At 36.5% G+C, this 26,631-nt stretch overlaps 1 protein-coding gene and 1 long non-coding RNA gene across 3 annotated transcripts in view; one reads left to right on the top strand and one right to left on the bottom strand.

The window, feature by feature from the left end:
* The window catches only part of ca10a (carbonic anhydrase Xa), a 194,363-nt gene that overhangs the window by 101,043 nt on the left and 66,689 nt on the right, over window positions 1-26,631 (bottom strand). For both annotated transcript variants that reach the window (XM_082151070.1, XM_082151069.1), the window contains one exon: window positions 5,560-5,702. In XM_082151070.1, the coding sequence (XP_082007196.1) occupies window positions 5,560-5,702 (143 nt within the window). The remainder of the gene's footprint in view (window positions 1-5,559; window positions 5,703-26,631) is intronic.
* The window catches only part of LOC309484729, a 318,851-nt gene that overhangs the window by 230,132 nt on the left and 62,088 nt on the right, over window positions 1-26,631 (top strand). The window lies entirely within an intron of this gene.

The following is a 26,631-nucleotide window of genomic DNA, read 5'->3' as shown; positions in this document are numbered from 1 at the left end:
AGAGTGCTCTAAATCAGTAACTTACAGGGTTACAGATCAGGCATGATGTTACCATAGAATACATCCACATACGCAGACAATAGACAGCTAAGCAGGTTGCAGGATAAGAACTATTGTCTATACAGAGAATAAAAATAAAAACAAATAAAAAAAAACATGAAAACAAAATAATAGCACAAAACAAAAGCACAAAAAATTAAATAAATTAAAATAAAGCAAACCATGAAAACGTAGTAAAAGCACAAAAATAAAACAATATTTAATAAATAATGAATAATTATTTATTCTATTTGTTTTCAAATGATTTTATATACACTTTAAATAATACTATGGATTTAAAAAAAAAAACAAAAAAACAATCAAGCAAATAAAGTACTTTGAAATTGTAGCAAACAAGGACTACTGGGGGAAATAAACCGAATCTCACTGAAAGCCACAAAGCGATGTGAAGATTTCAATAAAATCTTGCTATCATAATGTTGGGGTAGGATGTGAACTGTACAGACATGAAGGCGCACTCAGAATCTCTGTGGTGGAACATTCAGGCTTTGATCTGAGAATAGAGGAGAGGAGACTGCTGATCCATTTCCTCTTTCCCTGTGACCCATTTCCCTGCGACTCGTGCTACAGTGAGATTGCCTCGCAACCCCTGGACCCTACAAACACTCTTTCCTGAGGACGCAAGTGATTGAATTGAATTATTTCCTAATCCTTTTTTAGCTCCAAGTTTATGATTCAAATTTATACACCCACACAGATGGACGAGCCACAAACGGCCGCTTAGGTTGTGCATTCAGCTCGTCGTGTGCGAATCAGGGTTTCGAGCTCTCGCCATCCAGCAGTAATTAAATCCAGTGCCTTGACAAGCAAGAGGCCGCGGCGAGACAGACATAATTGCAGCTTTTGAGATTTTCATACGCAAACTGCTTTGTATACTGTGACAGCTTAGCAGGTTCAGCCAACACAAACTTGAGTCTAATTAATTTGAATCAGTAATTTGCATAACTAAATCAATTCTCATAATCACGAGGCGTTTCACCCTCATCAATAAACATCTGCGTCCTTTGTGGTTTATTGCATTCACCATGAAAAACATAGCTGAGCTTTATGTATGCACGTGTATTTTGAGACACCCTTTGCAAACGTTTCCTCTAATAAATATTTTACATTTGCACTTTTATTTTAAAAATATTTAACTCCATATTTTATGCTAATGTTCCCCCAGGTTTGCCAACACGAGAAGCTCGCTAAGGAATGAAGCAGTCGTGCCTGTAAGCGGCATGTTCTGCAGACTTGCAGAATTACAACGGATAGAAATTCTTGTCTAGGAGCTACTTGGCATAATGTGTGGTGTTCATGAAATATAAACCACCAGCAACAAGGGTAAAGAAACGATTTAGTACATTGGCAACATGGAAGACGCATGTGTGAGAAATTAAAGCTAGGGGGCCGAAAATGTATTATGACACCCCCAACATATGTGTTGTGTTCCAGTGTTTCCCTGCAGACCACTACAGATGTCATCCCATGGCTCCATGTTTGCCGTTCCACCGTGTTCCCAGTGTAATTATACTGATTCAGGAGTGTTCTCTCCCTGTGGCAGAAGAACTCCCCATCTGGTCATACATGCATCTTGCATGTTAAATGGTTTCAATCTCCTTCTCCCGCTGGCCAGATTACAGGAAAAATAACATCACTGATCCTTGAACTCAGATGAACAGAGTATTTAACTGACACTGCCATCATCCCTTATTACATGGCTCCACTGAGCAAACAGATATTTTAAATGATGACTGCAGTGATTTTCTTCTGTAGAAGACACACACACACACACACACACACACACACACACACACACACACACACACACACACACACACACACACACACACACACACACACACACACACACACACACACACACACACACACACACACACACACACACACACACACACACCATGTTTCCATGTTTTATGGGGTCATTTCATAGACAATGATTTTTATTCTGGACAAACTGTATATTCTATCCCCTAACCCTACCCCTTAACCTACCTATCACAGAAAACATCCTGCATTACACCACACACACACACACACGCACACACGCAAGTTTTAAGCGCATGCTTTAAGTCTTCTTCTCCATTTTTAGTGTATGTCTGTGGCAGAATTACAGCGCCACATACTGGTCTGGCATGTATACTACATCGTTTTGAGTCGGTTTCAGTGGTTTCGTGTGTACGCAGATATTTCTTGAGACGACGCCGTGTTTACGGAATTTTATTTTTGAACGGGGACAAAAAATATCGGATAGGGAAAGCTCTGGCTTCGTGTGGATGTGGCCTTAGATTTTACTTTAACATTTCAATAATTTAACAGTACATTTGCATATAATAATACTAATAACAATAATAATAATAATGGTTTTTAATTATCATTTTTAACCAAAAATATATTACTTGTTTAAAACATAAAAAAAAATATATATATAAAAAATAAAAAATAAATCACAGCCTTTTACGATAAACACACTAAGCTATAATCACACTCCTATTTATTTATTTTAATGATTAACATTTTTATGATTTCATTCATTATTAGCTTTTCTTCAACTCACAAACTCCCTGATTGGAAAACCCTGGCCTGTTTTAACTCAAATCGATATTCCATGCCCATATATTCACTTAATTATGTAGCCATGTAAAGAGTGGAATAAATGTACAGTCATCCAATGCTTAAAAAAACAGGGGTTACCTGTTTAACCCCTGTATAAATCACATGATAATGACCGGCTGACTGTACATTACCCCTTACTATCATCAGTAACAGATTTACAGAAGATCCCCCAGAGAAAAATCATTTAAAAGAAGAAAAACTGGTGTCCATTTACACTTATCACCATGAATCTCTTTTTGTGTGTGCTGTATGTGTGTAATCTGAGAGTTGTGTTGTCCCCCAGTTCAAACATCGGCCCGTTTAAGCAGACTGATAGCCAAACTGATGCCATCAGTTTATACAGAGAACGTATCTCACACTGTCAACTACCCAAGCTAATGAAATCGCAATGACAAGGCTGACTCAGTGAGTAATCTAATATAACATTCATGTAACTGAATAAAATCTGTGTGCAGATCGTATCTGTCATTGTTTGTCTCTGGGCATGATTATGTCCCGATTTACCAATGCTGACAAAGGAAGGTGACTCACAGTTAGACAATGTACTATGCTATGTTTTACAGTATAACTACGCTATGCTAAATGGCATGTAGCCTGATTCGTTTTGGTAATTAGTCCCATCTCATATCTACAGTAGCCCAGAGGAGAAAAATATTTTCATGTGGCATCTTTTCTCAAATTCTCCACTTTGCTGATTGGAGATTTCAATAAGGGACATGATACTGTCATCTTCCTCCCTTTTCAAAGCGATTAAATTCATTAAAAGCTCTTCAAGTAATTGCGGCTCATCTACTGTAGAGCAAATATTCAATTAATACAGACAATTTAATAACTGTGATTCCCTCAATCCAAAGCACATAACCTTGATGCATGTCTGCTTTTGATTAATTGGTTTTCTATTCTGAGGTCATTTTAATTTCCGTTAACTATTCATTAGTCCATTTATCACGCTGTGGAGAGCTAGACAATGAAACTCCTCTCTGACAGAAACTCAAACACACTCTGACTCTTCATCAAGGACTACAGACCATTGCCACAGGTTTTAACTGAAATAACAGTGTGGGAAAAAAAAGAAAAAGATTTATGTTCAAGCAAATCAGCAGACAGGAGGAAATTTCTTGGCTATTTGAAACAACCTATAAAAAGTTCATATCTTTCTCCTTAATCCATACATTTGAAATTAGCACAAATGACTTTGGTTGAAATGTGCCACTAAAATGCAATTAATCTTTCAGTTTTTTTTTTATTTAGAACAAACTCCTTTCAGTTGCTATTCATCTAAATTACAAATAGTGAATCCAACTAATTATTTCATAAGACTTGGCATGTCAAGAGTGCTTTGGTCCAATTACCATGCAGTGGATTATTATCTGATCGGGTCTCTAGTCATTGACTGATCTGTATGAGTATGAAACTCTGCCTCTAGTGTATGACCTCAGTTACCCACTGCTGATGCATTTGAAGAGAGAATTTATTAATATGCAAAACATGCCATCCTCTCACCATTGATAAACAAACTATGGTTAGTTTATGCATAAAATACCCATGGATTATTTTTTCAAAATTAAAATGTACATGAACATTTCAATAAATGTATATGAATATATAACCTGTAAAATTTCTAAGAATACAGTATAACCAAATAAATTTCTATGAAAATATAGCCATATATTCCTAACATTTAGAAGTGTATATGAATATCCTAATAATTCTTTGTGAATACATAAAGAAAAGTGTTTGAATATTGTTATGTCGGTGTGTGTGGTTTTTCCAGCTGAGGCTCATTCTTGGGGCTAGAATATAAGAACTGCAGCGCTGATTATTTCGAGGGGGCTACGATGTGACTGATTGTTTAAATACCTTTGTTAATTATGGTATTTCATTGAATAAATTATTTCGTTCACTACATGCCTGTCTGTGTTGTGTTGAATGCCTCTCATTCATGGTGCAATTGTAACATATGGGGGCTCGTCCGGGATCCCCCATATGTCTAAATGATTTTCCTCCTACGAAATAATTTATTCAACAAAATATCATAATTAACAAAGTCAATCAGTAGTCAGTATTGGTGGAAGTCAGTAGTGAAAGAAGAGGACTATTGCTTAAGGTCTGAAAAAACAATAGAATATCAGCCGCTCAGTCAAGCGCAGTCACATCGTAGCCTCGCAGCGCTGCAGTTTTTATAGCCCAAAGAATGAGCCATACCTACAAACAATACAAAACAGAAGAAAAACACAGGCCCAGCACTAATGGGACATAACAATATACTGTATAGCCTATGTGTAAGGGATAATATTTGGCTAGGTGTAGATTAACCCACTAACATGGCCAGTTACCAGCATTGACAAGTTAAAGCTGTTATTTATGTTTGTAATGCAATAATTGACTGGAAGGGTAAAATAATTACACTTATTTTTGATAGTTATTATATGGCTACTGTTCATTAGATCTAGCATTATGCACGATTTAAATCAGACAGAGATCAGAGATAGATAGAGATAGAGATAGAGATAGAGATAGAGATAGAGAGAGAGAGATTAAGCTTGTATGAATTACCTGATTCTGTGCGTCTCTCTACAGTGTTCGGCAGCAGTACCTATATACCTATATGTACATGCACACTTTCAAACACAAGGCTGAGTTTACAGTATGTGGTACTATACAGAAACAATGGCAGCAAACAGGTCAAACTAAGCACCATTATTCATGGTCCTAACCGTTCTGTATGTAGCATAACCACTGACCTAGATACATTTTTTCACCAAAGTGCCATTTTCACAGTTGATCCTAGCACTTTGACACTAGAAACAATGTTTATTTTCCCCGAGCAGCTCAGCGCACTGATACTGTAGCTGTGCAGACATCAGATATAACATGGCTTACCTTTCGTCCACCAGTGTTGAGCCTCAGTGGTGTCAAGAAGGGATCAAATATCATGTGACTCGTCTCAATGTTGACTGGAGACTGTCTCTTCCCCACAGAACACAGATTCCAAGCAGAATTTACAAGCCCCCAGAACGATGGCACTACAAAAACAGAAAGTACACGATAATACACAGTACATTCATCAAACGCTCACACTCATCGTAAGAAGAAAAAACATCTCATTTGATCATAATTGATGAAATTATAATAAAACAATTATTCAATATTGCAATATTAAACCACAAAGATCAAAACGCAATTTAAAAGCATTACACTAACCACTGTAATAAAAATAGTAGATATTCTAGACTTAATTTATAACAATAATAACAATAATAATAATAATAAAGAGCCACAAGTTATCCATATTTAAATATTTCCATAAATATCAAAATTGAAGCTTTTAAATGTTTAACTGTGTAATAATGGTGACGTAATTTCCTGCAATAACTTAGTTAAATCTAAAATTGGAGCAATACAGTTTTTGAATGAGTGTATAAATATGTCTGCATGTATGAGTATGATTAATTGGACAGCAACCTCTATAATAATAATAATACAATTATGAGCAAAAGTAATTTATGGTGGTTTGATGTAATAAATAACAAAAAGGCACATGCAAATGTATAATTGGCATACTCTTGTATAATGCATTCAAATTATGCAAACAATCAGTTTTTGATCATCTGATATATTAGTAATATACATATACATTTATGGTCAAGTATACATTTGGTATACATCCAGCAGCCAGATCACCCTGTAGCCCAGGACTGGTTGCCCACTGAAGCTAAGCAGGGCTGAGCCTGGTTAGTACCTGGATGGGAGACCTCCTGGGAAAAACCAGGTTGCTGCTGGAAGAGGTGTTAGTGAGGCCAGCAGGGGGCGCTCACCCTGTGGTCTGTGTGGGTCCTAACACCCCAGTGTAGTGACGGGGACAGTATACTGCCAAAAGAGCACCGTCCTTCAGATGAGACGTTAAACCGAGGTCCTGACTCTCTGTGGTCATTAAAAATCCCAGGATGTCCTTCGAAAAAGAGTAGGGGTGTAACCCCGGCATCCTGGCCAAATTTGCCCCTTGGCCTCTGTCCATCATGGCCTCCTAATCATCCCCATATACTGATTGGCTTCATCACTGTCTCCTCTCCACCAGTAAGCTGGTGTGTGGTGGGCGTTCTGGCGCAATATGGCTGCCGTCGCATCATCCAAGTGGATGCTGCACATTGGTGGTGGTTGAGGAGATTCCCCCCTTCTATGTAAAGCGCTTGAGGTCTCAGAAAAAGCGCTATATAAATGTAACAAATTATTATTATTATTATTATTATTTAATGGTAATATAGTCAATATACATTTAAAATGGTGTAAGTGATTTCAAACAATTAAATTGTAGGTACCACTATGTCTTTTGCTTTAAAAATTCCTTACAGTTAAAAGAATTAGCACAATATGAAGGTTACAATTATGAAGTGATATTAATAGCTATTATAGCAATGCTATTACTTGGAGGTATGCTCTTATTTTAGCTACAGTGTGTTAATATAATTACTAGCATTCACTGTTACTGTCTTTAACACTCTGGCTTATATTAAATTACATTTTTATGATCTAGTATTTCTTATTATAAGTCTATTATGGCTATGGCTAACAGCTGTTTCAAATGTCTCTAATACCAAAATATGGCAAGTAGATTTGTTGCAGTCTGTTATGAAGGAAAATGTAAAATGTTAGAAATGACCCAGGTCTCCCTTGCTCATAACTCTTTTACTCATAAGAAAGTCGGTGCACCAATATCGCTTTATTCTATAAAATAACTATTCCACCAGACCGTGACATTTTCAAGCAATTTAGGCGATTTATACAAAGTGTTCGCCTTGGCATTTTCACAGCGTTGTGCTACATGCACCTCCAGCTGACAACCATTACATGAGATGATTGGCAGCCAGCAAAACAGGATTTTTCTATCAATAATTTATGAGCAGTCAACCAACGGTGTGGTTAAGATCTCAAAGCTTGCATCTTCTATCAGGTAAATTCCACTCCTGGAACTTTTTTGGTTGGGTGACTTGACCCAGTTGGCTTAGCAGAAAAGTGACGACACATAACACAATTCATAATGTTTATCCCACCACATTGACATCAGCACTTCTGCCCTCGTTTCAGGCCTCCAAATAAGTAAAGACTATTCATAAATCACTGTTCCCATTGTCCCGATGCTGAGAGAAGCAGGTGGTCTCCACACCATATTTTTCATGTTGCGAGTCGCCATAATTTGAGGCTGCATTTTTCTGAACAAGCACCACCTGCTGTTTTCTGTCATGTGAGCACTCAACAGTTCTCCTTGAGAAAAGAACTTGACAAAGTAGCAGCGTTTATACACACTTTTGTACACTGAAAAACTAAAACTAAGACGCATATCGCACATAGGATGTGTAATCTCTTCGACCCCCTAATACTATGCTAAGGCGGCTTGCATATTGTTCATGGACAATGCTTGATAAACAAAAGTGTGACTCAACTGGGGCCACGACTGAGTAGCTTTCTGATTAATGAAAGTATGGCTGGTTGGTGTGGTCGGTCATGGCTTCAGCGGCCTTTGCTCAAAATTAACAGCCGGCTGCCATTCATATCTCATTTCTTGGCATAAAAACAATTGCTGCATTGGATAGCGCTGCAATAGAAAATGAAAATGGTTTCGGGGGGAAAAAACAACAACGCAGAGTCATATCTCATTTAGGAAAGCATTGAATTAAGTTGTAATGTCCTCTAAGATGCAGGCAGAGGAATGACAAATAATCCAATGCTTCTACATCAGTCACTAAAATAACAGAAAATCCATAACCGGAATAGGGCTGCAGTGTATGAAATCGATCCGGTAAACACAGGTGACATGTCATAAATGGTAAATACTTATTACACATTGGTAGCTATAAAACGACAACCACAGTCAACAGTTTTGGCACTAAAAAAATCCATATATACAAATTTAAGCTTCACTTTATGTGCATGTTAGTGTTAATGACATATGTAAAATATATGAACCTGTGTTTTGCATGTAAATAACAGTTTCCTTTTGCACCATATTAAAGGATGGCAGTTGACATCTTACTGGAGCGGACGATTTTCATGGAGTAAAACTGATCATTTTAGTCTGTTCCTCATACGAATCGTTTGTATAGCTTTAGAAAATGCATAATATTGTGTACTGATTCATAAGGACTGCTTTTATCATACTTTTTGGTGTCCTGAAATCTCAAGATACCATTAAAAAAAAAATTAAAATCATTGCATGGGCAAAAAAATCCAAATACAAAATGGTTTTGGAATGACATGAGTGTGAGTAAATGTATTTTTGAGTGCATGGTTTAATTGCTTCTCTCTCAGTGTGGCTGGACACATCAGAGCTAGTCTTTAAAAAGACAGAAGAGGTTGTTCTGTTTAATGACCTGTAAAAACTCACTTAAATTTCAAACATCCGCTTTAGAGCAAGGCTGCAAGCTTTTTATCTTTTAAGGCCTCAGGACCCATGAAAGCTATACTGGCGATTACAACAATAGACCATGCTTAATAATGAATTAAAAAAATAATAATTAAAATGTTTCAATCATATGTATTTAATAAGCATAATAGATCCATCTCAGCTCTATACAATATCAAGCAACTCCATGAGTTATCTTTTAAACCCGTATTAATGATGTTGGTAACACTTTACAATAAGGTCCCATTAGTTAACGTTTGTTAAATTAACTTAACGTTCATTAACTATCATTACCTATCATACGCAATACATTTGTTACAGTATTTGTTCATCTTTTTTAATGTTATTTAATAAAAATTCAACTGTTCATTGTTAATGTAAGCTCAGGTTCATTAAATAATATTAACAGATACAACTTTTGATTTTAATGATGTATCAGTAAACGTTGATATCAACATAACTTAGATTACCAAATGCTTTAGAATAAATGTTTCCATTGATAGTTCATGTTGATTAGTGTACTTAACTAATGTTAACAAATCAAACCTTATTGTTAAGTGTTACCAAGATGTGGTCATATATTGTATGCTAGGCACTTACTGGCTTCGTTGCTTTCTCTATCCAGGCAAACTAACCAATAAAAAATAAAAATAATAAAAATAATAATGTTAAGCACTGACAGAGAACTCTGACCACAAGGGTTGGATCTAATTCCCTGACATAAAAAAAAGAAGAAAAAAAAGAAAAAAGAAACTGACAAAGAAAAGACTAGATCTTTCAGAATAATTATTGCATTCCCCTTTGTAATAGCTAAAGCTTGTGTTATGGTAACCCTCAAGGTTTACAACAGTTCAGGGTCGAGTGAAGGCTAGGGCTAAGAAGACACACTTGCACCAATTAAGATGCCCATTAATTACTTCTACTCAAGATCTTGCCACAAAATCATAGAGCCTCTGCCCCAAGATGCAATTGACTGCTGTGGAGTAGCTATGTGCTTACCATTCAAATGAAAGGATGAAAAGTGTTTCTTAAAAAGGAAGAGAAAGGAACATGCAAGGAAAAGCAGTGAGTTTTGAAAACAGGGTGCATCCAGATATATCCCTGGGTCTCTTAGACAAACATCAAAAACTGCCATTTGTTTTGATGTGCTGAAGCATATAATAAGAGTACTCCAGGAAAACAAACATATTGCCAATTAATACACAAAAGGAAGGCTGGAAATATATCTTAACAACAACACTGATGCTAAATGCTTGGAAGTTGCATTAAAATGTGTAACCTCCTCAAGAGAGGCGGCACTGAAACTTCAAAACAGGACTACAACATGGGGTAGGGGTTAATTTCTTGCCCCAGCATATGGTGGAACTAACTAACAACAACAACAAAAATTAAATCCTTGGCTATCAGTTTTATATCTCAAAGTAGTAAACAAGAAACCAGAAGAAAGCCTTGAAAAAAGTATATGACATGTTAAAGTCCCCCTGTGGTGAAAGTTTTTAATGTTGTTTATATGGTGTTTTTAATATGCTTTAAGACAAACCATGTACAAATTCACAAGTCAACACCATTGCTCAGTATTTTCTCTTTAAAACTGCAGTGATCTGCAAAAACACGGTGTGAAATCACTGGTGTTTTTTACATCACAAACTACCTTGTATCCAATCCCATAAACGTGCGGGCGGGCTTTAGCATATCATTAACTATGACCGCTCTGAAGCAGTGGAGTCTCAAGAGAAGCCAGGTTATCCTGGTATGTTTTTCTGTTAAATACATGTGAGTGTTTGTTTTTTTTCAATCATGAATTATTAATTCATACATATTCAATTTTTCAACAAAAGTTTTCAATTATTAATATGCATTGAAGCAACTGTGGTAAAATATTTTTCAAATACAAAGTTCTGTCATTAAAACTCTAGATGGTGCAGGCTGATAGGTCCTTAACGGAATCACATCATACTCTCTAGGGCACAGCTGATTGGTTCCTGCTGTGTCAGTAGCCAATGAGCTCATTGCTCAAACTTCAAATACTTGGTAGCATTTGTTGTAACAGTTGCAGCGTGCTTTCAGAAACCCTCCACCTTCCCCAGCTCCACCTGCATAGATCTACTACGGGTAATTTATGCTATATTGTACAGCAGGATGTCTTGGTTACAGCAGTGCGTCGTGTATGTATTGACATGTCTCTGTACTTGATCTGCAGCAGCAGCAGCAGCAATAGCAATAGCAGCAGAGTAGCAGATCTATTGCGCCAAGATCAAACATATAAATAATTATCATTTCCATTACCATGCCAAACACTCCGGTTAAGAATTTCATTCTTGAGTCGTTTTTCTTCATTATGATATACAGTAAGCAGTTGTTTCAACGACATGCATTTTAAAAATATCAACATTAATTTTCATTTAGATATTGAAAACATACTCAAACAAAAGAGGTGTATTCAAGAATTGCATTTTTTTTAATTAGCATAAGGTCAATGACCCATATTGCATATTTCAAGAATTTTGCAACTAGAACGCATACAGTAATTTTGCTACAAATTATTTCCACACAACTTGCAAAGGACAGCCATTTTGCGGTTGGAAAGTCAGAATGTCGTCTGAGTAATTCAGCTAGCTCTGCGTTAATTGGTGCAGTTTATCAAACCAGTGCTTTATCAGGTGTAGCATTAGAGCAAACAAGAGTATCAACCCTCACGTAATGATTAGTGGCCAAGACCAGGAATCATTCACAAGCTATCATTGTCTAGATAAACAGTACCAGAGGTAAAGTGGTGTCAGGCGGGACAAGTGTGCAGTCTGTGTGTTTAAATGGCAAAGGACAGCTGAACCTTTTTGGACGTGTCCTCTAATGCCAGTGTAATCTCAGCACCCTGGGACGATGGGCCTCATTAGGCCGGACCATCCCAAGAACAATAAACATGTCCGTCAAGTTAACTCTTCCTGTCATTTGTTAATAGGCGGGGATATCTGACCTGGCGGCAAAGAGGGCTTCTCAAAGCAGAATACAAATGAGAATAAAATGCAGCGAGCACAGAGAAAGCGTCTGCGGCAGCGTGGTCACCACGAGCTCAGTGGTTTCTCCACAGGCGGCACACGTCTGCTGGCTGCTCCGCCACGGAACCATAAACAGCAAAACACTCAAGAGGACCTTCCTCTCGCTTGCTAATTGCCACTCGCCTGTTTAGGAAGCTTTGCATCTCCGAGGAGTCCTTCAGTGCTGGCCTTCACAGGATACGCTGAAGAGCTATAAAGCAGCTCTGCAGAAAACAGTGGTGCCGTCATCCAGCTCAATTCAGTTCAAGTTTTGTTCTCATCCAACAGTGTCAGTGTAGTCAAATCAATAATATTGCTGAAAATTAAGAGTCCACAACTAAGTCAGACAAAAACAAACTTTACACAGTTGAGCTGAATAATGACAGTCTATTGTGTTCTGTAGAGCTGCTTTACAGCAAAATTTGAATTTGTCTCATATTTGATGAAGTTTGTATCATTGACTGTCATTTATTTCCTGGGTATTAAAGTGAATCTGCTTTGAAACAATCTGTATTGTATAAAGCACTAGAAATAAATGTGACTTGACTATCGGAGACATACACTAACGTCTCTGTCCTGTTTTCTCCATCACTTAAGCTCTTTTTGGCTGTCTGTTAAGGTATGTTAGAGTGTGGATTTAGCATAAACCTCTCAATGATTCTGAAAATAATCCCCAAGTCATCCTGCTGTTATCTTGGCCATGCTTGTCAGCAGAGAGGATTCCTGTGTCATTGAGATCTAAATTCGTGCTCATTACTTGTGTTTACCCAAAACCAACAGTGGCATAAAGATCTGTTTAAAAACATCTCTATAAATCCATGTTACAAAATGTCCCATGCATTCACAGCACAATTAGCATACGTAATATGATGTATTTCTGAGTCAAACATAATATTCAATGGCCAATAATGTGGCTTTTTGTCTATCACGATTTGATTGAATCACACATTAAGTCATGATATTATTGGTTTTAATATACATTACTATTTAAAAAATGTGGGGTTGATTTTATGTTTTTGAAAGAACTCTCTTGCTCACCTAGGCTGCATTTATTTGATCAACAATACATTATTATTATAAATATTATTGTGATCTAAAATAACTTGTGCATTGTAAAATCCCATTACTCCAGTCTTCAGTGTCACATGATCCTTCAGAAATCATTCTAACAGATTTGTTGCTCAAGAAACATTTATCTAGACGTGCTGCTTAATATTATTATGGAAAGATATGATAAGCATTTATTTTAATTGGAAATATTTTGAAAGGTTATACATATTTTAAAAAATATACTGTGTACACACACACACACACACACACACACACACACACACACACACACACACACACACACACACACACACACACACACACACACAGAGTTCTGTGCAAAAGTCTTAGCCACTATTTTCACCGACCAAAAAAAAAAGAAGGTTTTAAGCCAGTTATTTATATCTTTTGCTGTAGTGTAGTGTGTCAGTCAGTTCACATTTCCTAACATTCCTTTTGCCATTAATTGTAATAATCCAGTGAGGTTTTTGTATGCACAAGGAGTCTGACAACAGCCGGTATGATCCACGTGGATTCCATCTGTGATTACATGAGAAAAAAGAAAAGAAAAAAAAACTGAGACAGACTAATGCCGCGTTCCAGGCAACCTGTAACCCGTGTTTTTCCAACCTTATACCCGTGAAAGTGCACTGGAACGGCAGTCAAACCCGTGACTTCCCACCTGTGAACTCATACTAGATCGATGTACTCCCAGTTACGAGCTCTGACGTCACATAGCCCGCGAAACCATACAAAACAACAATGGCAGCCCATACGGATGCAGTGTTTCTGCAGGCGGTACACGGTGAGAATACACTTTAGGACAATATAACGTTGCAGTCAAATTAATAATAATATAATAATAATGATAATAATACACACACGATTATGTATTACAATGTTATGTGTCTGAAACAATAAGTATGTCGTGAAAGTGTATTGCCGCATGGAAATGTTAAGGTGATGTAAACCTGAACTTGACAGCATTGATCATGCTTATGAAAAAAAAGTTTGGCGTGACTGGCCTGGAACGCTACAAAGTCGTGAGTCGTTGTTTGAAGTCGTGATTTATGTGCTCAAAAACCTGCCAGGAATGCAGCATAAATCCAGAAGAACTGCAGCAACATCTCTAAGACACTTGAAGAAACCTACCTGCAAAGCTACCTGGAAAACTATATGTAACCTAGGACAAAAGCTGACACAAAGCACACCAAATATTGATTTCATCTTGAAGTTAATTGATAAATAATCTATTTATGAGATTATTTTTTGAAAGCATAATTTTTTTTACAGCATTTTTACACAAGTGCTCACAGTACTTGTGTAAAACTTGTCACAGTACTGTAGCTTTGCAGGTAGGTTTCTTCAAGCGTCTTGGAGACGTCACCACAGTTCTAATGACACACAACGGCAAAATATATAAATACCTAATTAGTGATTTTTTTTGCACAGCTGTATAATGTACTATATAATGAAAAATGAAAGCTTTGCAGATTTTAATCCGTATCTGTGCATTACGTGTTATGTTAACTGTTATAAAAATACTTTTAGCAGAAATCTCTCATTGATATGTTTTTTTGTTTGTTTGTTTTTTGTTTTTTTTACAGTCTTTTTCTCCCAGGAAACAGCAAAAATATGACTCATTTGGAAAAATACTTATGCGAATGCACCTCTCACTAATTCCACCTGTAACGCACTGGAAAGTAGAAAATTGTGGTTCATCTACTAGATATAAAAAAATTTATAAAAAAAGGTCAAAAACGTTGCAATTTGATATGCATCATGAAGCCCTATCTGTTCTTACCACAGCAGTAACTGCATACGCAGTCTTATGTCCTACAGAAGACTAGTCTGAGTTGTCACAGAAAAACCACTTCCACTCAGCGAATCAAATATCTTCACAGCTGTTATCCAGCCAGATGTCTTTGCTTTGTACCCCTACATAGTTCACTTTTACAGCACTGAAGGGCATTTACAACACTGTGGGGAAATTCGGCTGTGGGTGGACACCTTAGTATAACTCAGGCAGTCATGAAATATGTGATAGAAAAGGGAAGAGGCTACACAACCACCACTAGACTACAAAATGCAGGTGCTGTAACAGCAAAGAAAATGGATATAACAAAAAACAATAAATAAAAAAGAAGAGTTACAAAATGTGACATTTGTAGGTAGTTTGACAATGAATACCTGTCCTGAACTGATTTGATACCAATATCTCAAATTATATCTACCCATCGTTCTTGATTCTCTGTCGCCGTCATAGATAACCTGCCATTTTTTGTGAGAAAAAAAACCCTCCATCTTCAACATCCAAACCATCAACAACAACGGAACAATGCGACTATGGATAAAGATATGAAATGTGCAGCCTGATAGAGCACTGATGCTGGAAATAGTGTGTTATTGAGCACTCTGGCTGAGCACCAGGGGGACAAATATTAATCAGGTCTTAACGACAAGGACAATTCTGGGCTTCATGCCGCAGAGCTGGGAGACTGACAGATGTGCAGATTTGAGTTCTAAGAGCAATTCCGACAGCAGCCACAATGTTTGATACCCACAAGTCACCAGAGCTTGTCAGCTGTATGAAAGAAAGTTGGACTTGTAAAAAAAGAAAAAAAGTAAATATATCCCAAATTCTCATTACACTTGGTCACTTCATACATGCTGATTGCTTTGCGATTGGGTATGCATATTACATTTACACTTCGCCACATAAATGGGTCATCGCAACACTGATAAAAACCCAATCACTCCTGTATTATATGCTAACATTCAACAATTTTACTTGCATGATATTAATGCCATTTCCTGAAGCTCAGATCATGGCCATGCAGTTATGTTTATAAATGTTTAAATTATAATAAATACATGTTTTATATTTTTATAAATTAATAATTGCAATATTTGTATAGTGTTGAACCAATCTGATATTTCATGTATTTATATTTATATTTATAATAAATGCTATAAAAACATTTTGTTCAAGTTAAATTAAATATTAAAATGTAAAGTGTTTTCATAATACATAAATTCAAACAGTACTGTAATATCGTTGCAGTGTCAATGACAATATTTCATTATCATGTATTTAATTATTTTGCAAATAGTCATTAAATTAGATACAGTTCAATCAAAAACAAACCAGGTAAGTAGAAAAGGCCAAAACTTGATCAGGAACCAACCTAAACACAAGAGTGAAATTTCTCAGAAACATGTCCAGAAGAAAATAAATAAATTACACAAATCTGTCACTGGGGCGGTATCCTTTCCAAAAGGTAGGCTACACCCTAAATTACACATCTTAACTACCTTTTTAAAAGGGTAGGCTACTGCCTCAGTGACAGCTTTTGTACTATTTGTTCTAAGAGTGTGTGCTAACAACTTTCTCATTATTGATCATTGTCAAAATCAAAATTGGCTCTTTTCTAATTCCTTTATGGTGCCAGTGGGTTCAAGTGCCAGACAGCGTCTATAACCGCCGCTGCGATACACATGCACTTATCAATGTGTTTCTTGGACATATTGAATTATTCATCCAATGCCAGGTGGATTGAACCAGGAGATGTCTGTGAATTAGGGAAACTCGCTATGATGAGAAGTGGGTGAGGTATGGCTCAAGGTTGTCGGCTAGTTTCCTTTGTGCACGTGTCCAAGGTATCACTTTTGGTGCCTTTCTTTATTTGTGCATGGTACTGGATGCTAGAGGGTTGCCCGAGGCTGCTTTCAGCAACGTCTATGTGCTAGGAATATGCAGCGGGGTGCGAGTACAGTGCTTATATTCATGGAGGCTGTAACGCATCAACATGCGCTCTGAACTTGATTAATATTTGAGTACGTTCGACCCAGCAGGAGAATGAGGAGACCATTTTATGAAAAGCAGTCTTTTGATGTCTCTTGATGTACCTCCAGCCCTGACAGTTGTCTGCGCCGGTTGTAAGGAGAGAGTAACGTCTCTCAAAGGTGAACCGCGCTGATAAATGACTCACTTCGAAATGGATTACGGTCATACACAGAGCCTTTTTATAGTTTAGTTTTATCCACCCGGTCCCGATTGCTCTGAGGAAACAAGCAGCAGAGGCACAAAAACACTGCGCAATCTACCATCTAACGCATGTGAATCAAAGAGCCTTCAAATGCCACAATCACAGCGTAAGAACGGAACATCTCTTTAAGCCGTCCCTCTAATCATGCAGATCTAAATAAAACTTAAGCAAATTACCTTATGAACATTGAAAGGAAGGACTTCAATCAGCCGCAAGACCTCTGCCATATGTCACGATTCAACCCCATGTGACGCCGTGTGATTTAAAAAACACTGCTTGTTTTGTCAGGAAAACAGCTGTGTTTGAGAGAAAATGCTGGTTTTATGCCTTGATTAGAATACTGATTATGTGCCTCAGCCATGAATCCTTTAAGCTCAGAAGCAATAAACAAGCATGTGGTTTCTGAAAGGATTTCAGAGGCAGCTCAACTACACCCCAAGCTCTTTGTACTTATCACAGAAACTGTTTTACAGTGGCACAACTTCTAACAAGAATGAGAGCAAAAGCGAGAGAAAGACAGCGCAATTAAGAAATCAATTCCCTTGGGCTGCGCTGACCATCCTCCACCATTTTGCCCTGTCCCAACCCCCCGAATGACCTGCTGTTCAAAGACGAAATGAAGATGCATGGGTATATGAATGAGACAATGCATAAATGGGTAAGTGGGCAAATTAAATGCCTTGATGAGTCATCTGCAATACATCATTTGCTCTTAAATCCTGAAACTCCATTAGCTGCAGCTACTTAATCAAATAATTCAATAGACCCCGTTGCTTTGTTGTCTTTGCTCTCATTAATTGCGGGGGAAAAAGAATGACACCGTGCCAAATGAGCAGGGCGTGACAGAGGACACAGCAATGCGTCTCACATTCAGCAGGTTTTAAAAGATGAAAGGGCGATAATAATGTTTACCTCCACAGCTGAAAAAAAAAGCATTACGCCGAAGGCGGAGGTTGTGCCTGGCTGCCAGGACTAATCACAGGCAGACATCTCTCACATCTTTAATTTAATCTGATTGTGGGCTATGAGTTATGACGGATGGAGGTGTTACCAACCATTATAACTTTTGGAAATGTTTGCGTTTTTTGGAAAATACATTTGGTAAAACTTTATTTTGACAACTGCATGGTGCAAGACTAAGCAGAAGCTTCTGCCAACGGGTTGCATTGGACTCAATGAGTAATATTAATCCTAACCAGCACCTTATCTGCCCTTCAGCAAATCACTTTGGACAACTGGCCAAGCATTACATCACCTAATTAATATTCATGAGCCAGGCTGATAAGGCTAATGATTATCAAAAATCTACAGATGATCATCATAAGCTACAATTCTAAAGGGGGTTCTTTTATTTAATTTGACAGAACTTGCTTGGTTTGTAATATTCGATTAAAAGAACTGTCTTAAAAGTCTGATACAGAGCTGAGTGAAGATACGCAACACTGTTCAACACGTTTCTTCAGTCTGCAACAGATGTAAAGCAGCAGAAGGATCTCTCACTCCCTTATTTTGGATGTGAACTAAATTATAGGCTTACTGGAAGTGTATTTGACTTTCAAAAAAAAAAAAAAAAACTAGTCTGCTGACAGCTATACTTGGCAAATCCAGCAATTTGTGGATGACTGACATGTACTGTATGAGAGACAAGCAATATCACTAGGCATTGTATGATAATTGCTAAGAAGCGGATTCTGCAAATGAGGAAAACTATTTGTGGTGTCTGGGTTTAAAATGTGGGCTAAAAGACTAGTAAACATACTTTCACTGGAGCAAACCCAGTGACAAACCCAGGGCATTTGCCGAAATATGGAGACTGCTTCAGGACAAACTTTAATTAAGAAAGGAAGTGCATTCCTGGCCAGTTATCAGTTGAAAATCATCATCAGAGAGCTGGAAATATTGAGGATAGTTAATACACCTACCAGTAAAAATCCTGTTAAATAGTTACGTAAAACACATATACACACACAAAGAAAATGTGTGGTGATACCCACCATAATAACACAGGTAGCAAAAGAGGAGGCCACATGATGAATTACAGTCGGCATTAAACGGAAGTTGTGATAGCCTTTTCTTCCCAATTGTGACCTATATCCAAGTGAAACAAGAAAATGTAGGACAGGACTTGATTTTGTCCATCGGGAATTGATTGGATCGTTGTCATTTGCTATTGCTGTGATCTCATGAGAGATCCAACATTTGTGCCAAGTAAACACATCAACAGAGAAGTGAAGATATTATATAATTATTAATATAAATATTTTATGGTGATAAAAGTAAAAGGACATTCACAGATATAAGTGAAACATCACATACTATTTTATTTTATATAAATGGTTTCTATTATTATTATTATTATTATTAGTAGTAGTAGTAGTAGTAGTAGTATGTACATTAGGGTGTTTTGTGTTACAATGTAAATTATTTAGTCATTTTTTATATAATTATTTAGTCATTTTTTATATAATTATTTTAGTACCATGTATGTTACCTTGATGGTGTTTTGTCTTTGTGCGCATGACCCTATGCACCCTCTATATGCGAGTACAGGCCTAGTTTTATGGACAGGACACATGTATTACCATGGTGGTTATCAATATTTAAGGTAAAAATGTAAATAGCTTAGAATATTAATATTATTTAACTTGATGAAATATAGAGTTACAGTATATGTTGTAAAACATACAAGCACCAAAAAAATTGAAAATTGTCATCATGTTTTTATAGTGAATATTTGGATACCACAGCTGCAGGGTTGTTGTTTTTTCCCCCAACAACTTTTCCAGGATATTTTCAGTGTAAGTTCCAATTTATTTATTTTTTGTAATTTATTTTTTAGGAACAGGTTTAGTGTCATTTGTAAAAGTAACAGAACTGAAATCACTCAGTTAAGCCATAACCTGAATGATCAACTATTTTCATAGGCAGTTCTAAGCAGGTCAAATTGTTTTGGTATTACACATTGAAAACCTTAGAAACATTGCAAAACAATGCGCTGAACAGTTTCAAGAAATGGAACAAAAACCTTACATAAAGGTGTAAAAGATATGATGGCAGCACTCCTACAAAGCATGTGAGGAGAGAATGTGTGGGAGAGAAAGATAGGAATGAGAGCTCTTCAGAAGATGTCTTGGAGATGAGACATGTGCTAAAGAGGAGAGCATTGAGGGAAGACTTCATCTAGATCTTTTATCAGAATTGAGATTCTGGCATAAAAAATAAAAAAAAAGAGGTAATTAATGTGAGAAAGGAATCTTGTGCAGAATTTCTGAGGCCTATATATCCATGGGGGATGATTTCAGAGTAATTTCATGAATGATAAGAAAATGGCCAGAGCACTGAGGACTGATGTATTAATAAAAGCTACAGAATACGAGCCTCTAGCATAATAATCATGGCCTTGGATTGCAGTGAAGCTACACCACAATGCAATTCAAGTGATGTCTGACATCATCAGACTTATTTTATTCATACAAAACATGTTTTACAGGGGCACACTCCTGCAATTCACCTCACACTCTGTTGGTAGAAAGGTTGAGATGGACCCAAACAATATTACTATTGCCTGAAATGAAAGATATATGTGAAAATCAATTTCTTTATAGCTTTTCCCCCAAGGAAGCAGCAAGATATCTTGAGGTCATTTCCTGTTTGTGCTCTGTCTGCTTTCATAATCTCGTTGAATGGATCTGTATGAAAACATCGCTGAATAAATAGGAGTGTATATAAGTGGAAAGTAGAGGTTCTCTATCTTGTTCTCTTCTTGTTCTTGGATATACTGAATACATGAATCCTCAATATTATATAGAAGCTATGATATGCACTGCTCAAAAGGTTGGAGCCTATATTTTTGAAAGTTTTTGAAAAAAGAATCTTATGCTCACCAAGGCTGCATTAATTAAAATTTTATTTTTAAATTCACACTATCATTGTGAAATAATATTACAATTTAAAATGACTATTTTAATACATTTTATTGTAATTTATTCTTGTGATGGGGAAGTTGAATTTTCAGCAGCCATTACTTCAAGTCTCACATGATCTTTCAGAAATCATTCCAATCATTCTTGGTGCTCAAAAAAACATGTATTATTATTATTAAACTTTATTATTGAAAACAACTACTTAATCTGCTTGTGATTTTTTGTTTTGGTGAATAGAAAGTTCAAAAGACCAGCATTTATTTAAAATAGTAAAGACCTCAAACTTGAACAACAATATGTATTGAGGATTCATCAATTCAACATGCATAATGATATTAAAAGGTGTAGTTTATGTAATTTACTGTCATTGTTCTAAACCTATATGACTTTTTAACTTGGAACACAAGAACTGAATTATGTTTGCTTTATTTCCCATGCAATTACACAAATGGGGAGCTTCAAAAAGAACTCAAAAACATTGATTTTTGTGTGATAGTAATTTTGTGTTATAAACAAGCTGAAAATGAAGTCATTATTAACTGATAATAATTCCCTCCAGTAGGCTGTTAACCACAGTGGCTGATCAGGAATCAGTCTGATTAAAGACCTGTTCACGCCAAGAATGATAACTATAAAGATAACCTTAACGATAACTAAATTAACATTCACACCAACGAATGATAACGCTCGGTTTATTCCAAGCGCGCAGTTTGTCGTCTGCTGCTTTAAATGAGCTCTAAAGCGGAATGGATTCTGATTGGCTGTCAATGTTTTTATCTTTCAAAAATAAAGTCTCAAAGAGATTCCAATGATTTTGTTTCTGTGCCATTATTGTTATAGCCGTGGACTATTCTTTTATATATAGAACGATGTATTTTTTTTTTAGCTTTATCATTTTAGTTATCATCCTTGGTGTGAACGTGCCTTCTTGAACAAATCATTCAAACTGGTTTTGTGAACTGGATTCACTGAAATGATTTAACACAAAAACATTGCTACATTGCCACTCATAAACACACCAAGGAGAGTTTCCAATTAATAACATCTTGAAAATGTAAGTCACACAAAGCTATTGTATGACTTCAGATGAGATGGAATAAGCCATGTGGACAACTTTTCTGCTTCTTTTATTGAAAAGAGTGGATATTCAAAAAAAAAAAAAAAAAAAAAATATATATATATATATATATATATAGGCTATATATATATATATATATATATATATATATATATATATATATATATATATATATATATATATATATATATATATTTCACAAAAGAAAGTCATTTGGTTTTATAGCACTAAAATAATGAGAATAGATGAGTCAATATATTTAGGGGATGAGGGAGAAAAACCTTGAGAGGAATCAGACTCAGCTTGGGGAGCCCGTCCGCCTCCGGCAAGGCACATATTAGAATAAATGTGCATACAAGTGAGCAAATTACACGTTTAAAACAAAGTTAAAATCTTGTATACATAATGTTCTTTGTACAGGCATGCAGCGTAAATCCTGTGACATAAAGAACTTAAGAACATTAGGAAAGAACAGAACAGAACCAGGATTTCCACTTACAGGAGTTCAATTAGAGATCCCCTCTGACCCACTCTAGGAAGCCTCGGTAATATTAAGCCTGATGCGACTTCCAGATTCAGGAAGAGCAAACTAACCAAAACACCTATATGAATGCGCACACACACCAATACACACTCAGACCCATAAACAGCTTCAGGGTCGTATAGGTGTGTTGTGAAAACATAACCCTTCAATGCCCGCTCCCAGACATCTGGCCCTAAGGATCAGACAAAACAATATCAGTTCACGTAGAGTTCTGTAAACAATTGTTCTGTGCTTTTTCTGTTTTGGTTTGGTTCTTTTTGAGCAGCTCTGTGCGCTACGCAGCGACCTGATAAGGTACAATCCAAACAGGATCTGTATTTAGTGCTCTCGTTTTCACATCACAACACATTGCTGGTGGAGTTTAGAGCAGGGGAAGTCTTGGCCGCACAGCAAAAAATTTTTGTAAAAAAGAAATTCCCACTTTAATCTAGGATCTAATCAAAGATGCCACACCGTCCCATCTGCATGCTACATCCAGTTTAAACATTTCCCTAGTTTAAGTAGGTCTGTTAACCGTCCAAATTTAAAAAAAAAAATTTTTTATTTACAAACATTCTAAACACTATTATTTTAGTTCCCCTCAGTCCACAAAACTCCTTCAAATGTAATGGTATGCTGGAAAAATAAGTGCAAGACAAACAAAGGTAACACTAGTTTAAAGTGTCCTTGTTTACATGTTAAATGTAGTTACTATATTATTTACTATAAACTGTTCATAATTACATGCACCTAGCCCTAAACCAAACCCTAACCATATAGTAAGTACATAGTAAATTATCATTACTCCGTACTTAAATGTATAATTACACTGTAACATGAAGTGTAACCCAAACAAATTATAAAAATGCCATTCACATACCTGATCTATATCAGTTTTAAACTTTAAAGGATGGAAAACTTATTAAGGAGGAAAATAAACATGCCCTGCCAAAAAGACCAAGGGGGAGACATGATTGAGGATTTGGAAAGAGAAAAAAGGAGATGCATGTCCAGTGTAATATCTGTTGAAAAAAATGTTAATAAATAAATAATACATTTAGTTAAATCATGGAAAAAAACAGGTGAGCAGAATTCAACAGAATACAAATCCGACATATGGTATCTTTGTTTTGGCATCTTTGGTAAACACAGTTTTGTACTTTCTTTGTCCCAATATCCACATAAAACAGCAACATTCACAAGTACATAAATGTGTTTGGCATACACCGCTTTGCAATTTAAATTGAGCCGTGCAACTTTGTTTGATGGACTACATTTTAGTTTGAAGGATTCAAAAATATTTTTGTTCACCCTAAGATTTCTGTTCTCCCTCAAATTTTAAATAAGTAGAGTTCTTTCAGCAGTCTAACTTTTTTGATTTACCTAAATTATATACGGACCAGCTACAGTGAGAAAATACAAGAGTTATCTCATGAGACTTTGACAGGACTTACAGCAAAATCAAAAGCACCACTAGAGTCTTTGAACTACACCAGCTAAGGGGTTAGTTGATCCAAAAATGAAAATTGTTATCATTTACTCACCCTCATGCTATTCTTAATTTTCTGCGGAACATAAAAAATAATATTTTGCGAAATGTCTAAAGAAGAGAGAGAGAGAGAGAGAGAGAGAGAGAGAGAGAGAGAGAGAGAGAGAGAGAGAGAGAGAGAGAGAGAGAGAGAGAGAGAGAGAGAGAGATATTCAAACAAAATAATAGAGTAAAAGATTACAGTATTAAAGTGGTAAGAGTTGTTTGTCTTCTCTACATTGCACCGTGTCAAACTCACCAATAATGTATTTTTTCATACGATTCTTCCACATTTTCATAATCACGGTTGCAAATGCATCACAATTCAATGCAAGGAAAAGCTTTATGTTTTTAAAAAAAAAAAACATCACAGAGGCTTTATAGGAAGCCAAAACAATGACACTATTGTTTGTATTGTCTGTTTAATTTACTGAAATAATCCTTAGGAACAACCCTGAACCAATATTTAGATGAATTTCTTATCATGACAACATACAATGTACATTATGCGTACAGTATGAACAGAAGGACAAAAAGTAATGACCAAAGAAAACCACTACATGAATAACAGGTAAATATATAATGTGCCATTCTTGTAAGAAGGTTTATTTAAATTAAGACACTTGAGATTACATATTTTTTGGCCAGAGGCTAAAGACTACAGCCAGTAGGAGGGGCTGTTCCGCATGTTTTCAGCCCGCCCATAGAGGGAGGGATCTCAGTCACAGAATGTACAAATAGTGTCAGCCGTCTTTCTTTGGAAGCTAAGCTAGCAGGCTCTTGTTCTGTGGAGAAAGCGGAGTAGTAGGAGAAAGCTGAGTAGTAGGGGTTACCGTCCTCTTTTTCCCCGGACATGTCCGGCCGTCGATATCGTCCAAAATGTCCGGGATTCGGCTTTTGCTTTCTGCAGTCGCCATTCATTGTTTACATGCACACCTTTTGTTTCAATCTAACTGAATTCATTCCGATTGGTGAATCTGAATGTAGTGTTTACATGAACACTAAACAAGTGATCGGTTGATGTGTGTTTTAACATTGCTAAGAAAATTCCCGCTCCTCCGTGAGAGATAGCCTACGAGACCGGTGCGTCTCACACGCTCATCCGTAATCACGCCACCGGCCTCACTCCGTTCTCCGCGCCCCTCAGCCTCGTCCTGCTCGCCACAGTAAACATAATGAATGGCGACTGAAGAACGCAAAAGCCGAATCCCGGACATTTTGGGCGATCTCGAAATCCCGGGCAAACTCGTCACGGAGACTTACTAGTAGCCTAGCCTTGCTGTTTTCAACTGCGCTCTGTAGCCGGTAGGCGTGGCATGGGAGTGGCCTCCTAGGGCAGCGAAGCAAGTGCATTCTGGGAGTTGTTGTCTTTCATCCACATAAGCCAAAAATACATTTTCTGGCTTTTCTCAGTCTAGGAAGCTCAAAATTCAAAAAATTATTTCACATTTCTTCTACATAAATGACCTATTTTAAATACACATTCATCTTTCCAGAGGTGAAGTATCCCTTTAACTATATTTTTTACTTTTTTTTTTATGTGTTTTTGATCTAACGCAGTTTTGAACTTTTCAAGGATGCAGGTATAGGGATTTTAAGTGAATGTAAGACGGACAATAATATATAAATAAATGTATTGCCAAAAAGAAAGTGGGTGAGACGTAATTGAATTTTGGAAAGAGAAACAAGAGTTCCATGTGTAGTGTAATGGAAAAACTTATAGAATAAAAATAAATAAAAAAACATTGAAAATCAGGGGAGCAGAATACAACAGAATACAAAGCCGACATAATGGCTTAATCCAAATTTATGGGCTCACGTAGCCCTCTAATTCAGCTCAAATCCAAATGTTTCCATATTCACAAAAGAACATTTGGGTGGCAATTTACATGACACCGTTTAAATTAAAAATGGAAAAATTGTGTGTGCCGTTCATTTACTCGACAATAGCTTTTGTAAACTACAAAAACACGAATTTGTGAAAAAGGTGACGTCATGCATATGCGTATGATGGACTGCATTTTACTTTGATGATAAATAGGCTGTGATACCAAGTTAGTGATGTTAGAACTGATACATTATTTTTGTGTGTGCTTTGCATGCTTGATGTCAATTTCATTATATAAGCCCCTTTGGAATTTAAGTCACAGCAGTAGGTTAAAAAGAGTTCTTGTTAGTCTGATGTAAGAACATCCTAAGATGTGACTGCCACAATAGCCTACACAGACAACATTACTCAGCTTAATGTACACGCTAAACTGAAATAATGCAGAATTATGCTTGTCCAGTACTTAGTGTTACAAACGTAATTAAAGAGCTTTACTCGTTTGATCCTAGCAAGGCACATGATATGGAATATTTAAAGATGC

The sequence above is a fragment of the Leuciscus leuciscus genome, assembly GCF_965113295.1.
Source record: "Leuciscus leuciscus genome assembly, chromosome: 21".
NCBI classification, from domain to species: Eukaryota; Metazoa; Chordata; class Actinopteri; order Cypriniformes; family Leuciscidae; genus Leuciscus; species Leuciscus leuciscus.
This window is presented reverse-complemented; position numbering and strand designations above follow the sequence as displayed.